We start from the raw sequence: 14809 nt of genomic DNA on the forward strand, positions 1-14809 counted from the left end.
TTTTGGTGGACCAATTCTCGCATTATTTTGAGACATAAAGAAGACTGCACAGAGTCATTTAGGCACACCATTCATGTCTGGTGAGATGTTGTTCAAAATTCCCCACAGAAAATTTAAACTTAGATCATGATTTTTATTTTAAGTTTCCTATCTCCATACCAGAGATGAGACTGAGCACTATTAGTTAAGCTGCCCCATCTTTGGTTTGTTTGTTTAATACAACACAATTTGAAGTCCTCTAAGTGACATGCAGAGATGTGTGTGGCAAGGAGGCAACAGAGGTTTGATGTTTTGACTGGATTCCTTGGTTTAATAGTTAATTGCTTGGAATTTTCATCAAGTAACGCCAGGAGAGGGCATTTCTCTTGTGACTGATCCAGAGAGCGAACTAGACAAATAGAAGTGAGGATGTTCTTTGTTTTTAAGGTACATTATGCGGCAGCAACTGAACATCTGCATTTTCTTTTCTTTTTAAAGATGTATTGCAAAAATAACAGCATCAAGGAAAACTTCAATAAGACTTTAACCCTGTGAAATATTATTTGAACAGAGCTGCAAGGCTTCGAGTAGCCGAACACCCATTTTTCAAAGTGTGAACTGAGAAGTGGCAGTCTCCTGACGGAGGCACAGATGGCAGTGATTCAAATACACTTTACATGGCCAACAATTCAGGTTCAGGGCCAAATAATTTTTTTGTAACTGCTTCACTTGCAACACAAACACAAACATTGGGAGAAAACTTAAGAAAGTACAAAAGGACACAATGTAAACATGAGCCAGTAGCATCAGTTTTGCCTTTGACAACTGAAGCTCCTACAGAGTGAAAAGCTGACTCTAACTGGACATGCAATATGATCCTCATCATCACTGAAACTAAGTTATTACCACTACCGCATTTCTGACTCAAGGAGCTAAGGGGGCAAACAAGGAGCTCACCACCACCACCACCACCACCACCACCACATGCTCCCAGCAACCTCAGAGGTAGATTAAGATGAGAAGTAGTGATTGCCCCAAGCTCATCCAGACAGCTTCAGGGCTGAGTGTAGATTTGAATCTGGATCTCCTCAGTCCTAGTCCAAACTCTAACCACTATACCCCACTGGATTACAAATGTTACTATTCCATAGCAAATTGTGCTAGTCTGCAGGCCAACAAATATTTATGTTTGCCACTCTTGTCCACTGGCCATTGCCACCAATGGGCTTTAAAGAAAACATTTAGGAATGCTCAGATCCCTTTAAATTTAAAGCTTCCTTGCTTTGTGGGCTGGAGAAGAGTCTTACTTGGCACAGACAACCAGGAAAGTGGCTATTTACAGACTCTATTAGTCTTTCTTTTTTCTTTTTAATAACAAAAATAATGAAGAAATAAATGTTTATAAGCTGCCTTTGCTACAACCCCCCTCCCCATTGTACTGATCTCTCTCTCCCCCCGCTCTCTTTCTCACACACACACACACACACACACACACAGAGTTCTCATGCACATATTTCCTTCTTTAATGATAATCATACTGGGGTCCCTGCTGTGTATTTTCAGCTTCTGATAATGTGTAATTAATTCCAATCAACCTACATGTTGCTTTAACCATGGTGTTTCCACTCCAGTAGTCTACTGACTCACCATGTGCATAAGTCACATACCGATTCTGAAAGTGTCAGGTTAGCATGTAGCTTGTCTTAATTCCAAGAAGTGACGACAGAAGTGACGACAGACTGATCAGTGATGTGGATGCCAAGCTGTGTAACAAAGGTATGTGAAAAGGGGCAAGGAGGGGGAGGCATTTGGGAAAGGAAATGCTCAAGATCATCTAGGGGACTAAGAAAAGTGCTTAATGGTTCAATAGCAGGTCATCTCGAAAGGGTGAGTTATCGCTCTGGTTTCTGGGCCATGTAAATAGTCAGATGTATTCATCAATCCTGACCCATCGCTTATCAAACTTCAGCTATTAAGTAACTTCACCCTCGTACTAGGTCCTAACCTCTAAATAACTTATCAAAGACTAGAATAAGGGAGAAGTTTTGTAAAAGGAAGGAAACATGCCAAAGACCTGTTCTGAAGAGTTTACTTAGACCACACTCAACTACCGCTTACACTGCTGCCTAGCTGGAATATTTTATTTTATTTCAGGGGGAGGAATACAAGAAAGAGAATGAGTAATGAAAATATACTAGACAGATGAACAAGGACCCCTGGAATCCTCAGACGTCTCTTAAATATAACTTCAAAGGAAAGCCTATCAATGTTCTATGGCATGCTTCAAGAAACACAGCTTTGCTGCAGAAAATGTCATTCCTACGTAAAATATCTCGCTGCCCCCTCCACGACATGTAGTAAAGTCTACCATGTTCCAACATCATGATTTATTTTAAAACATTTTATCCCACTTTTTCTGCTCGCAACAACCATCCGACGTAGCTCACAACAGTCCTAAAAAGTACACATAGCATGGGGGGGGGGGAGGGGGGAGAACGAGAGAGAGGGAGAATGAAAATCAGAGTGTAGTGGAGACAAAACATGTCAGCAGGAAGATTGAAGGCAGAGAAAGGGAAAAATAACCCACAAAAAGGTATTCACCAGAAGGCCAGGGGACCTGGTGAACATCCAGTGAGGAGAGAGTTCTAGATCCTGGGTGCAATGGAAGAGACCTGCAACTAATCTCTGAGGCAAGGGTGTGCAGAGCAAGCCCTCTACTGAAGATCTAGCAGGCAGTTTGCCTGGGAGGAGGTGGTCTTTCAGATACTCTGTTGCACATTTCCCCAGACCTGGCCCATGCTATCAGCTGCAAGGGAAACCTGAGTGGGAGGATGTCAGGACACAGGCCAAGCTTAACTGCATCTTCCCCAATCTGGTACCCTCCAAATGTTTTGGACTTCAACTTCCACTAGCCCCAGCCAGCATGGCCAATCATCAGGAATGCTGGGAGTTGTAGTCCCAAAATCTCAAGGGCACCAGGCTGGGAAAAGCGGCTTTCCTACAAGGTACAGGAGGGGAGGGAAATACTCAACCTGAGGGTGCCATTTTCCTCATAGAGTGTCGTTCCACTCTGAGGACCAAACTAAAGGTCACGTTAATTGCATGAATGGGATTATTTTAAAGGAGGATGTTATGTAATGGGAGGTCTGAGCAGCCTCAGAACTAAGGGCTGCTCTGAAGCTCACCCAGCCCTTTACAGAACATTTTAGCTTCTGACAGACAAGGCAGATGCTAAAAGCAAAGAGCCTGTGGCAGAGAAGGGAAGTCGCAAGCCTACCTCAGCTAGGTGTGAAATAGGCAAGTGTTTGTTGTGAAGAGCTACATGGCACAGAATGGAGCTACCCAAATTCTTCACAACTCTCGGAGATGGGGCTACAACTATTTATTTTATTTGCTTATAGCACTTTTATTCCACCCTTTAGCCAAATAGGCTCCCAAGGCAGCTTACGAAGGTAAGAAATAAAACAGTCCCCGCCAGCAGGCTTACAATCTAAACAGGCAGCACAAAAGGAAAGGGAATTGGGAGGGAGGAGGAAAACAAGAAATTCAGACACTAGATTCTTAGTTGCAACACTCAGCAGGTCATGGGCACAGTGGAAGGGCTGCTGCTTCCTTTCCATCTGATAGCCTCAGCAGTGACGTTTAGTAGCAGGGCGGAGGGGGGCTCTCAGATGGAGCTATATCCAGGCATGACGGAGCAGTGTCTGACTCACCTTCTCTCTTTCAACCTCATTCCCATTACTAACTTAAACCTCCAGCTAGTTCAAGTGCCGCTGCTTTTTCACAAATGAGGGGTAGGTGGGCCTAAGAGCAGAGAGGCTATAGGATTCAGGAACTACCTACCTAAGAGCTACCAACCTGTTTGAGGTCTACCTTCCAAGTCTGAGGCGTCTGTCCTCTTCTGGGAAAACATCTACAGTCCTCTTTGACCATCAAAGTCTATTAATACCACCACCACCTCACCAGCTAATCCTCCTTATGCAGGAATAAAGAAAGCTATTGCCACACAGCACTTTGAAACACAGATAAACAGCGGCCTCCAGAACCAGCACTTTTGTAGCTCCAAGCGTTGTGAGTTTTAATGATTAAGAGATGTCATTTTCCCTTTATGGATCCAATCTTCTGAGCTGTAACCACACTTTTCCTTCCACCGACCAGCTGCAAACAAAGTAGTAGTCGGAACTATTCGAAGCTCACTCTCCAAGCATATGGATCCAATTAAGTCACAGTGCATCTTCCTTGAAGCAGCCACAGAACTTTTAAGAATCTCATTTTCCCTTCAACTCCAAAGAGCTGAGGAGAGCAGGAAAGGTGGGAGGGTTGTATTTGCATAAGGAACACTTCACCAGCCGCCCCACTGCCTGTAAACACAGGGCTCCTTGCAGAAATAGATGCTAATTGAGCACTCTTCAGAAGCCTTTCCTCCCACTTTACCAAACACAGCAATGATTTGATCAATCCTTTATTTCCTGACTTCAAGTTGCCAGCTCCTTCAAGGACTGGGGTGGGGAGGTGGGGTGAGGCCTGCACCTATAATGTGATTTAAAGCTAAACCACTTCTGGGAGTAACTGGTGCACGCTCCAAGAGCCAATTGCAAAATGAAGTCACAACAGGCTGTCTTCCATTTGGGAGAACCCACCAAGGCAGGAGACAAAAGAACAATTCTAAATCATATTTGGCCTTATATCTGTTCATCATTCTAGCCATTCCCCCCCCCCCCCGATTCTTATTCTTCCAATGCTGTCAAAGATTTAAGGTGCACAGGGGTGCCAACACCCAGCAATTCCCGACCCTTCTCATCTCTCTGTAACCTGAAGTTTTTATTAGCAGTAAAGATCTGAACAGTGAGTAATATCCATGCTACAGACTTTTATAGGACTGAAGGAAAATCAATGCAGCCTGGAGCTAGGTGTCAAGAGCCAAGGGGGTAGCAGAAGGGAAAGGCTGCGGAGGTGGATGGCACCTCCAGCCATAATTCAAGCTGTCCCCACACAAACTGAGAATACGAATGGATGTCAGGAGTTATACAGGCTGCCACACATAATCATCAATATCTCAATTTCATCACTTGCTAATACCAGGTCTGAAGCAAAGCAGAAAGCAAAAACAAACTCTTTGCAACGTAGCACTGATTGCTCCAATGCCAGCTGTCAATCTTCTGCACCACCAGGTGTCAATCAGGACACAAACCAAATTATGGACAAACATGCAATATATCCAGGATAGGTATGTCAAAGACATTGGGGGAACTATAGGTGAGTGGTAGAGCACATGCTTTACATGCAGAAGGTTCCAGATTCAAATCCCAGTGACTTGCGTGTTACTGACAACCTTGGCCATGATGGCTCTTATCCACATGTAGTTTATGGTTTGTATTTTCGTGGGCATCACTGTAGCACCTTGACTAATATGTATTATTGCTCTGAGAAAGGCTGCATGGACAACAGGCTCCATGGCAGCTAGGAGTAAGAGGATCCTGATGCTAACGCCTGACTTCTGTATTTGTAGCTCACTGCTCTGTTTGTCCTCCACTGATACTTAATCAAATGAGATCCCGAATGTGGTCTGCAAAGTTTGGGAACTCTGGATGCATGCAAATGCATTCCTGACTACCAAGTCATTACCCTAGTCAAGCAACTCATGAGGGTACCTTTAAATTGTCCAGTCTACAGCCTTGGCAGGAAACATGGATCAATCCAGAAGCATCCTCACCTCAAGATAGAGTGGCAGGTTGAAGCACCACCTGGCACCGCTCATGAATCCCTTTGTTCTAAAGACTTCTACTTAAGGGTCTCTCAGAAGCATGGCTTTTGTAATGCTTGGTCCATTTGCTTTAATGCAGTCAAGTATCCAGGGACCTCTCTGAGGTTCCCTTTCATTCCAAAGAGTCAAGCCACTAATCCCTTTGTTCCACCAAATCCTGAGTCCGCCACAAGTCATTGCCCCTTTGTTTGAAGTCTATACCCGCCTTTGAGTTCGAGCACACAGTATGTTCTTCATTCATGGGTCTTGGGATGGACAGGCTCTCTGTTACACATCTTCACGAATCACCCCAGGGTTGCTTGGCTCTTAGCCCATTCCTCATGATCATTCTTAGCACTCTTCCTCTCCTACTGTGGTGCACAGCAGGGCCAGAGTCTCTCTCCACCTTTTTGCTTCAGCCACTTTGCTGCTACATGCCCAGACAGATCTGTGGCTTTGTATACTCAGACAGACCATCGCCCCCTGGTGAAGCACCCACTGAGGCTTCTCAGCCAGCTCCCATTTTTGGTGGATCCCAGTCACACTGTGAGCTCAATATTTCTTCCTGAGACACCTGCAGGCCTCCTTGTTCATGAATACATGAACACAAGCTTGGGGATGCTGGCCTTTTGCAGGCCCACTGGAATCCTAGAGAGTTGGGCCCAGATGGTGAGAGAGAAGGCAGTGTCACTGCTTATGAGTTCCTAATAGTGGTGTAACCAGCTGTTCAGTCCCCCTGTCCAGAACCCATAGAGTCAGAACCATCTTGACTCTCTGCCTAACCACTGAGTCTCAACCTAACCTACCTCACAGGATATTGTAAGGATAAAATGACAAGGAGGAGGAGGACCAGGTAAGCTACCTTGGGTCCCTTGCAAGACTTAAAAAGGATGGGATATAAATGTAATAGTAAATAAAGAAAAACAAAGATGATTTCCTGCATGTGCACCACTCCTCTGCAAAAGATCCCTAAACCTCCAGGTTTCATTGGGTACATGTGTACACAAGGAAGTTCGCATACAGATGTAAACAAGCACATTTGGTAATGCCAGTTTAAAGGATCTTGAGTAGTAGGGCTGGAAAAAGGTGGCTTCCTAAAGAGCCACTACCAGAGTAAAGGTTAAATGGTATACCTCAGTATAAAGTAGTTCCATATATTCATGATGTTGTTGTACATACCAACATACAAGTCCAACACTGACAACGTTGAGAAGTAACACTAAGTCAATGTGAACCTTGGGTTCATGTGTTTCCCCTGTCTTACGCAACTGAACACGTCTGTTCCTGCTTTAGAGGCAAACCATAGTTTGCCATTTTGTCCGAACTCAGCAAATCATAGTTTGCCTGTAAACCACAGTCTGATCCTGGTTTGAGACCTTGATTTCACTTATGTATTAATTTATTACATTTCTATGCCACCCAATAGCTAAAGCTCTCTGGGCAGTTCACAACAATTAAAAACATAAAATACAACATGGTGCAAACCGTACTTTGCCAAGTTCTGACAAAACGACAAAACTATTATTTGCCAGGAAGCTTGCAATCACTGTGCAACAAGGGGAAGAGAGATCACATGAGCCCAAAGTACATACTCATAATGCAAACCCATGGCTTGGTGTAATGTCTGAATGGTCTTATGATATACCCTGATTTTCAGAAAACTAGACATCTAAAAATAATAGGGTGGGCCTGCACAACTTATGACTCACAAAGCTAGCCCATTCTCACAGTACTGGATTGTGCCCCAAACACATATACCATGGAGACAAACTCCTGCATACATATGTTTCCTTTAATTTACAGCAGGAAATTCCAAAACTATCCTGAAAAGAAACCCAGAAAACTAAACATTTGGCAATGCATTGCTTTTAGTCCTGTAATAGTTTCATTATACCCCTTCTGCGGCTGCTATTTATTGTGCTCATTACAAAAAAAAAGTGGGGAGGGAGAAGAAATGTACAAACAACCACCTCATCTCAAACTGTGCAGCTATACAAATGATGTGAACCAAATACATTTATGGTTAGTGTACAACCCCAGAGTGCAGCTCACATGTGCTTTTTCTTGCATGTGTCCACATATATCAGGCTATGTCTGGAACCGCATGACTCACTTTTACACATAATATAGGAGGAACACAGGAACATAGGCAGCTGCCTTATACTGAGTCAGACCCTGGATCCATCTAGCCCAGTATTGTCAACACTGACTGGAAGCAATGGCTTTCCGGGGTTTCAGGCAGGATTCTTTTCTAGCCATACTTGGAGTTGCTGGGGATTGAACCTGGGACCGTCTGCATGCAAAGTATGTGATCGACCACTGAGCTACGGCCCCTAATTCAAGTGATTCATGCTGTAAATTTGTGTGGACATGTCATTACACAGAAAACATACATTAGTAACAAGCCATAGGTCATGTCAAAACACCCGGACACAGACAGCCTGAGACATTTAGGGCCTGGCTTTCTGAGGGTCAGACTGCCTATCTTGTTATGAACCTGTCCAGTTATTCAGATCTGCGGAAGAGGCCATTTTGAGGAAGCCCAACCATACAGAGCCCTGTTTATCAGGTGGCCATGAAAGGGTTTTGTCCATGATTCCCAAACTGTAGAATGTTCTTCCTTCACATCTAAGATTGGTTCCCACTCTCCCAGCTTTTCAGAAAGTAAGACACACCTCATTAATTGGGCCTTTAAAATTGCGAGTAGTGGTTTTAATATCCCTTCAATGTTTTCAACATTTTAATGTGGTTTTCTTGTTTGTATGTATTGTTTTTATTTGAATTGTTCTACACTGCCTTGGTGACATCTGTGGAAAGGCAGCATAGAATAATGATTCATACATAAAATAAATAATCCAAATCTGCAACCTGCCGAATGACATGGCAAGTCCTTCACCCAAATATGTGTATCAGTTTTTGTCACAAGGAGTGGCCAATGTGAGTGCAACACCCAATCTACTCCACCCACACGCGACAGCTGTAGAACCCAACTCCTAAGAGCAAAGCAATACCTTCCATTGCGTGTATTCCGAAGCAGTGAAATTCCACTCTCTTCAGTCTGGGATATTTTTAGAGTAGCGAGAGCCTGCACTGATTCCCAGCTGTGTGTGGTACTGATGTCACAGGTGAGACGAAAATTAAATAGATATTTAGTATATGGAAAGGCTCCCAGGCGCCAGCTATGAGATATGCTTCTGTGATGAAGCCTGCTGGCGTCTGAGGGGAATTTAGCCTTTATTTCATTTGGAAGTGAACCTGGATCTTGAATTAGGTTCCTCTGGAGCAAATGAGACTGCAAGCCCTCAAGCCAGAGATCTGATTCTTTTCTGCATTCTGTCTCTGTACAGCCCCTAGCGTGCTATTGACTCTAAAGCAATGTTAAATAAGAATATGTAAGAGACTCTTCTGATTCTATTTATAACATCTTTGCCGGACAAATAAGTTGCTTCTCTGCAGCACTGGCATGCCTCTGCTACAGAAGACTCTTACTAACAAAGTTAAGATGATACCTAGAAAACTGCATGGCTTCATGGCACATACTGCAACACTACCCAGGATTTATTTATACATAGCCAAAATAAACTGCTATATGAAAGAATGAGTTTAAACCAGTGCTAATTCATGGTTTCAGCTAAAACTGACCAATGATTTTATCAGGCTTATGAGCACCACCTCTATTTCAGACTGAACCCAGCGAGGCAGACCAGGAGACTACACTCTGCAACAACTCCCAGTGCCAGCTTTACCCCTTCATCTACACCAAGTCTGACAAGATTGTTACTGAATTGTATGCACTGCCGTACTATCAGGGAGTCATTCATATTCTGTAAGTATGTTCTCTAATGTCACATGAGGCATGTCATATCAGCAATACTGTCTCCTGCTTTTACCAACCAACCCAACCCCTATGGTAAGATGACAGTCCCTGTTTTATACACAATTGTGATCACCCATCCTCTTCGGTAATTTGCAGTCTGGCCGCAGCTCAGTTTTAAAGGATGATGGTTACCAATGGCATAATCAAGAGGTTACCAAAGCGTATTAAGAGCAGCCCCAAATGCTCTTTGAATGGGCAATGGTGGCTCCTTCCCAAGCAGCCTGCATCAGTCACAACAACTGTGCTTGTAATCGGCCGTCAACAAATTTGATGACCAAACTAATGGATTTTATGGGCCACCTGCACCTGTCTACTTGATATTTACAACCCTTGTTAAATTACAGAATGATCATAATCATGTCTCTGTTTTGGCAATTCCTTTAGATGTTTTGGTCCCGGTTTCCAGTGTGGCTTGATGCTTACAAGACTTAGGAAGGCTTGATTAGTGAAGAAGAACCACATATTCTTACATTCTTTTCCTTGGAAGAGTGTAAAAGGATGGGATAATTAGCGAAATAGAAGCAGACAGGTTTGAATCATTTCTAGCAGAGGCAGATCTCAAATGCTGATTGCTTGCAGGATCTCAAGAGCTGGGCTAACAGCGGAGCTGACACCAATTACAAACAGAGCGGGCCTTCCTAAACCTCCCCATCCCACCCCCACCCCCCAAAAAGAAGGATTACTTAGGTCTAGACTACACTGCCTAAGAGCTGTGATCTGACAGCTATCTTCAGACAAGGATGTCGCATGAAATATGAAACGAATGAGCGTGGAACCTGCTGTGGAACCAAAGCTGCTGTAAGCACTCCTTGGAGACTGGGGCATCCAAACACCAGACCCAATACTTTCATCTCCTTCTGACGACAACAACCCAATTAAAGGGGAGCTGGATGACAGGCTTCAAACGAAATGCTGCTTGGTGAAAGCGCTCTGGAGCTCTCAACTGCCTGTTTTATCAAAGCTGTCACTCCTCCCCCATCCCGATCTTCAGGAATTGGTAATAAAAGAGAAATTTGATTTGCCTCTAATAGGTGTCAAGATAAAATCAATGGTCTGTCTGAAATCTGGGTAATTTCAAGCCTAGCATTTAAAAAAACACTACCAGCATGAAACAATTTACAGTATAGGAAAGACATGGAAGGGAAAGGAAGGGAAGGGAAGGGAATTAAAACGAGTGGAACTCCACAATGCTGTATTTTGCACATCCGAGGGAAGAGAAAAAGAGATGACGACAACAACAGCAGCACTCTGAGCAAGGACAAGGTCTGATCTAATTCAAAGAAGCCCAGGTTCTCGTGTGCTGCCTTCAAACAGGAAATGTCTTTAAAGCAGGTGTTATAGAAACAAAACAAAGAAAAAAAGTAAACTTGTTTTTCTTGGCTGCTGCTTCATTCCATGGCTTTCTCCCCGTCACAAAGTGCAAGGATTCTTTGTAGGATTCCAAAATAAAATGCTGGCCCTCTTGTATCTACCGTTTTAGCAGAATGACCTCCCCCACCTCAACAAAAATTACTGTTTCAGCCGGAATGGTACCTTCATAAAACCTGTTATTTGATACGATAGGGTGAGTGTAAGGACTCCCAAGGAAAAGTGTACAAGGTGTGACCCCCACCCCACATGCATCCCCGTGGCTTGCAAAGCTTTTGTGCTACAACCCAAGGTCCAAATTTGCTTCTACCTGTGCTAAGTTTGGATGAAGACTCCAACTCAACTGCTTTATCAATTTCAAAAGAAGAGACAAAGACCCGTTTGATTAAGATATATCTTGGTGTTACTTCAAAATAGGCATACATGCATCTTTGTTTTGCTACCAACACTCGTGTGCTTCTAAAAAGCTTCTGGACTGTTTCCAAGCATGCCTGGCCCATAAAATAGAAACACATGGTCCTGTCCGTAAGCATCAATAAAATACACGTTAAGAGATGGGTTACAGGATCTTACAGTTAGACAGTAACCTTGGAGGTTGTCCTCAGTGGCCTCATTAAGTGCATAGAAGAAAAGAAGAGGTACATCAGGCTTGCATACGAAACAGGTTTGCACATTAGCAGCGTGATCACTATGAGCAGCGGGAGTCCATTCAGCCCAGTGGAGAGAGAGTTGCACTTGGACCTGGGAGACCAGGGTTCAAGCTCCAGCTCAGCCATGGACTCACTAGGTGGCCGTGGGCAAGTCTCTTGTCTTCTCAGACTCAGTTCCTCACCTGCAAAATGGGAATAATAGTGACCTACTTCAGGGTCCTACCTTGACAATGAATGAATTAGGGTTAGTAAAGCACTGAACACAAGAAAAAACTGTTACTTCTCCTACTCCGGAGAGACAACCAGACATTAGAAATAAACCTATGCAAATTGTAATGTATGAATACAGTACTACAGTGTACTCTAGTGGCTAGAGTGTTGGACTGGGGGTCGGGAGATCTGGGTTCTAGTCCCCACTCGGCCATGGAAGCTCACTGGGTGACTTAGAGCCACTCACAGACTCTCAGCCCAGCGTACCTCACAGGGTGGTTGTTGTGAGGATAAAATGGAGAGGGGGAGGATAATGTACGCCACCTTGGGTTCCTTAGGGAGGAAAAAGGCGGGATATAAATGTAATAAATACAAAAACAAAACAAAACAAATAAAGAAATAATGGTTCCATAAACGGGGGGGGGCACGGGGGGGAGAGAATAAGGAAGATGTTGAACCTCGCAGTCCAGAAAGCAAGGTTTGTTGTTCCCAATCTATATCCACAAAAGAAGCTGTAGCAGTAAAGCTTGGATATTTCTGTCACTGTGGGTACACCCATACTTGACAGGCATTCCATTCTAGTTGAGCTAGAATGAATGAATGAATGAATGAATGGCAGGGAAAGTTCAGAAACAAGGCAAAAGGAATCACCAATAGCTCAAGGCCTTCCTCCTCATGAATACATACTTTAAATCAGGGGTGGGTAGGGAACATGCAGCAACATGTGACGGCAAAAAAATGAAATTAATTGACAAACCATCAGTGGCAACCACCTTTCTTTTCTTTTTCTTTTTTGCTGCCACCACACCACCAAATTCAGGGGTAGCAGGACTGTGGCCTGCAGGAGGGTCCAAGGGAGTGGAAAGTGCTCCCTGGACACCCCCCCCCCAAGTTGCCCACCCCTGCTTTAAAGAGCTGGCCTCTTTAAAAAAAAATAGCTTAAAGAACAATATGAAGACATGAGAAAGATGTATAAACCCATAACTGACATGGAGAGAGCAAGCAGAGAAAATTTAGTCATTCTCTCAGAACAGAAGAATTTGGGAAGACCCACTTAACTGCAGCATATAAAAGACAATCAAGAAGTAGTGCTCATAATAGCCCAAGGAACTCCTTCCCCACAGGGGGCTGTGATGGTTGCCAGCTCAGGTAATTTTTCTGAAAGATCAGATACGTCCATGCAAGACAGGTCTTTCAGTAGAGACAAGCAACGACATACAGAACAGAAGCCCCCACGTACAAAGGCAGACCACCTCTCGCTACCCGAAGCAATGCTGTGGCCTGGCACACAAGGGGGGTACAGATGTCGCCACTGTGTGGCCACTGCCAGGACACAGAATGCTGAGCAAGATAAAACACTGGTCTTACCCAGGATGACAGGGCTTATATTCATAAGTCCAAATAATGCATGAAGCTGAGTAATCCTACTAGGAAGATGAGGTAAGTGGATACAAAACAGAATATCAGTCCATCAAAGTTTATTATACAATAACAGACCCGTTTAAACACAGAATAAGACTCTGGTCCAGTTCTTCCAAGACAAGAATAGTGGCACAGGAAGATCACACAGAGTAGGGAGGGGAATCTGAAGAACATCTACACACACACACACACACACACACTAATTGCCACCCCCTTTGCCACAACCACCTTCCATGGGTGCAGAAATAGGAGTCACACCATACCACTGTTTGATAACAGTAGCAGTTCCTGCTCTGTTGTTATTGTTAAGAGAAATATCATCTGCCTATAAATCTGACTTTAATACAATGAACTGCTCTGAGAACAATTATGATTGGAAAGCAATCATGAAATGAAACAATGCACATGAATAAAATAAAATATATATTATACTATGTACATGTGCATTGCATGCTATATGAAAGGTGCACACATGTCCTCAATATGTCCACAATTGGTAACAAAGATATGGTAACCCTGCTCATAAATGTTCTGAGGGGAAAGCCACATTTGAAATCACATGTGCTTGTCATATGCCATGTGACACGCTCAGACACAGAGCGCAAATATCTTGTGAGAAACAACCTGCTGTTCCACTGTTTTAGTTTTGGTATTTGTCATGTTAGTGGCAGATCTATTCCTTGACCCAGGCCGGTATTTCAGAATACCCTGCATTAATCACAAACTAGTCCCTCCCCACCCCCAGGCCAAAGGACTAACATCAGATTGTCAGGGCAAGGGGAATTCCAGGAAGGGACAACAGGACCCAGCTTTTGGCTGTATGCAAGGAAGGACCCATACAATTATCTTCTACATCTGTTAGACTTCATCTGCATCCAGATTCTTATTTCTAAGCACCTCAGGCCTCTGAATGCAACAGTATCCACTTACCCAAATAACAGAAAAGAATCCCAGTGTTATGGGGTACAACATATCTTCCATTGCATGAGAAATGTCCAGTGCAACATCGTTATGAAAAGCAGAAGGGTGTAGGATGGACTCAGCTTCTTGAACATTACTCCCGGGGTGGAAGACAACAAATTCTGGACACAACAAACCTAGCCAATGTCTGTAGGCATGCTTATCCAGCTTCCTAAGCCCTTACCTGAAGGGTAATCTGTTCCAGCTTCACCTCCAGAGACTTGTTCTCCTCTTCTAATCGGCTCCGTTCAGTCTCCAGTTCCTCAATCTTTAACCTAGGGGAGAAATATGAAATACTGAAATCCTTAATATTCTTACCTGTGCTACAATTGGGCTCATCAGTGGGAGGCAACAATAGAGAGAAATTGTGAGTTATGAATATCACATGTAGCCAGAGGAGACTTCCAGCCTCGGGCTAATAGAGGACTTCTCCTCCACCCTGACTTCTCCCATCTCATGTTTCTTGTATGGGCAAGAGCCAAGTAAGGTGTGGATCCCCTTGCAAAGGTCCCACCCAAATTCTTTTTCCCCTCTCAAAAGCCACAATAAATTGAAAAAGTCATTGACCCTTCCCATAGGACAGGTAACACCAATTAAAAT

At 43.8% G+C, this 14809-nt stretch overlaps 1 protein-coding gene across 9 annotated transcripts in view; it reads right to left on the reverse strand.

The window, feature by feature from the left end:
- The window catches only part of MAD1L1 (mitotic arrest deficient 1 like 1), a 635972-nt gene that overhangs the window by 287870 nt on the left and 333293 nt on the right, over positions 1-14809 (reverse strand). For all 9 annotated transcript variants that reach the window (XR_014785506.1, XR_014785504.1, XR_014785505.1 and 6 more), the window contains one exon: positions 14394-14484. Coding sequence is in view for 6 of the 9 variants with exons in the window: in XM_084818232.1 (XP_084674358.1) it covers positions 14394-14484 (91 nt within the window). In the remaining 3 variants the exon portion in view is untranslated. The remainder of the gene's footprint in view (positions 1-14393; positions 14485-14809) is intronic.

Source organism: Heloderma suspectum, chromosome 12 (assembly GCF_057233095.1).
Source record: "Heloderma suspectum isolate Gila_16-S chromosome 12, 16-S_ref, whole genome shotgun sequence".
NCBI classification, from domain to species: domain Eukaryota; kingdom Metazoa; phylum Chordata; class Lepidosauria; order Squamata; family Helodermatidae; genus Heloderma; species Heloderma suspectum.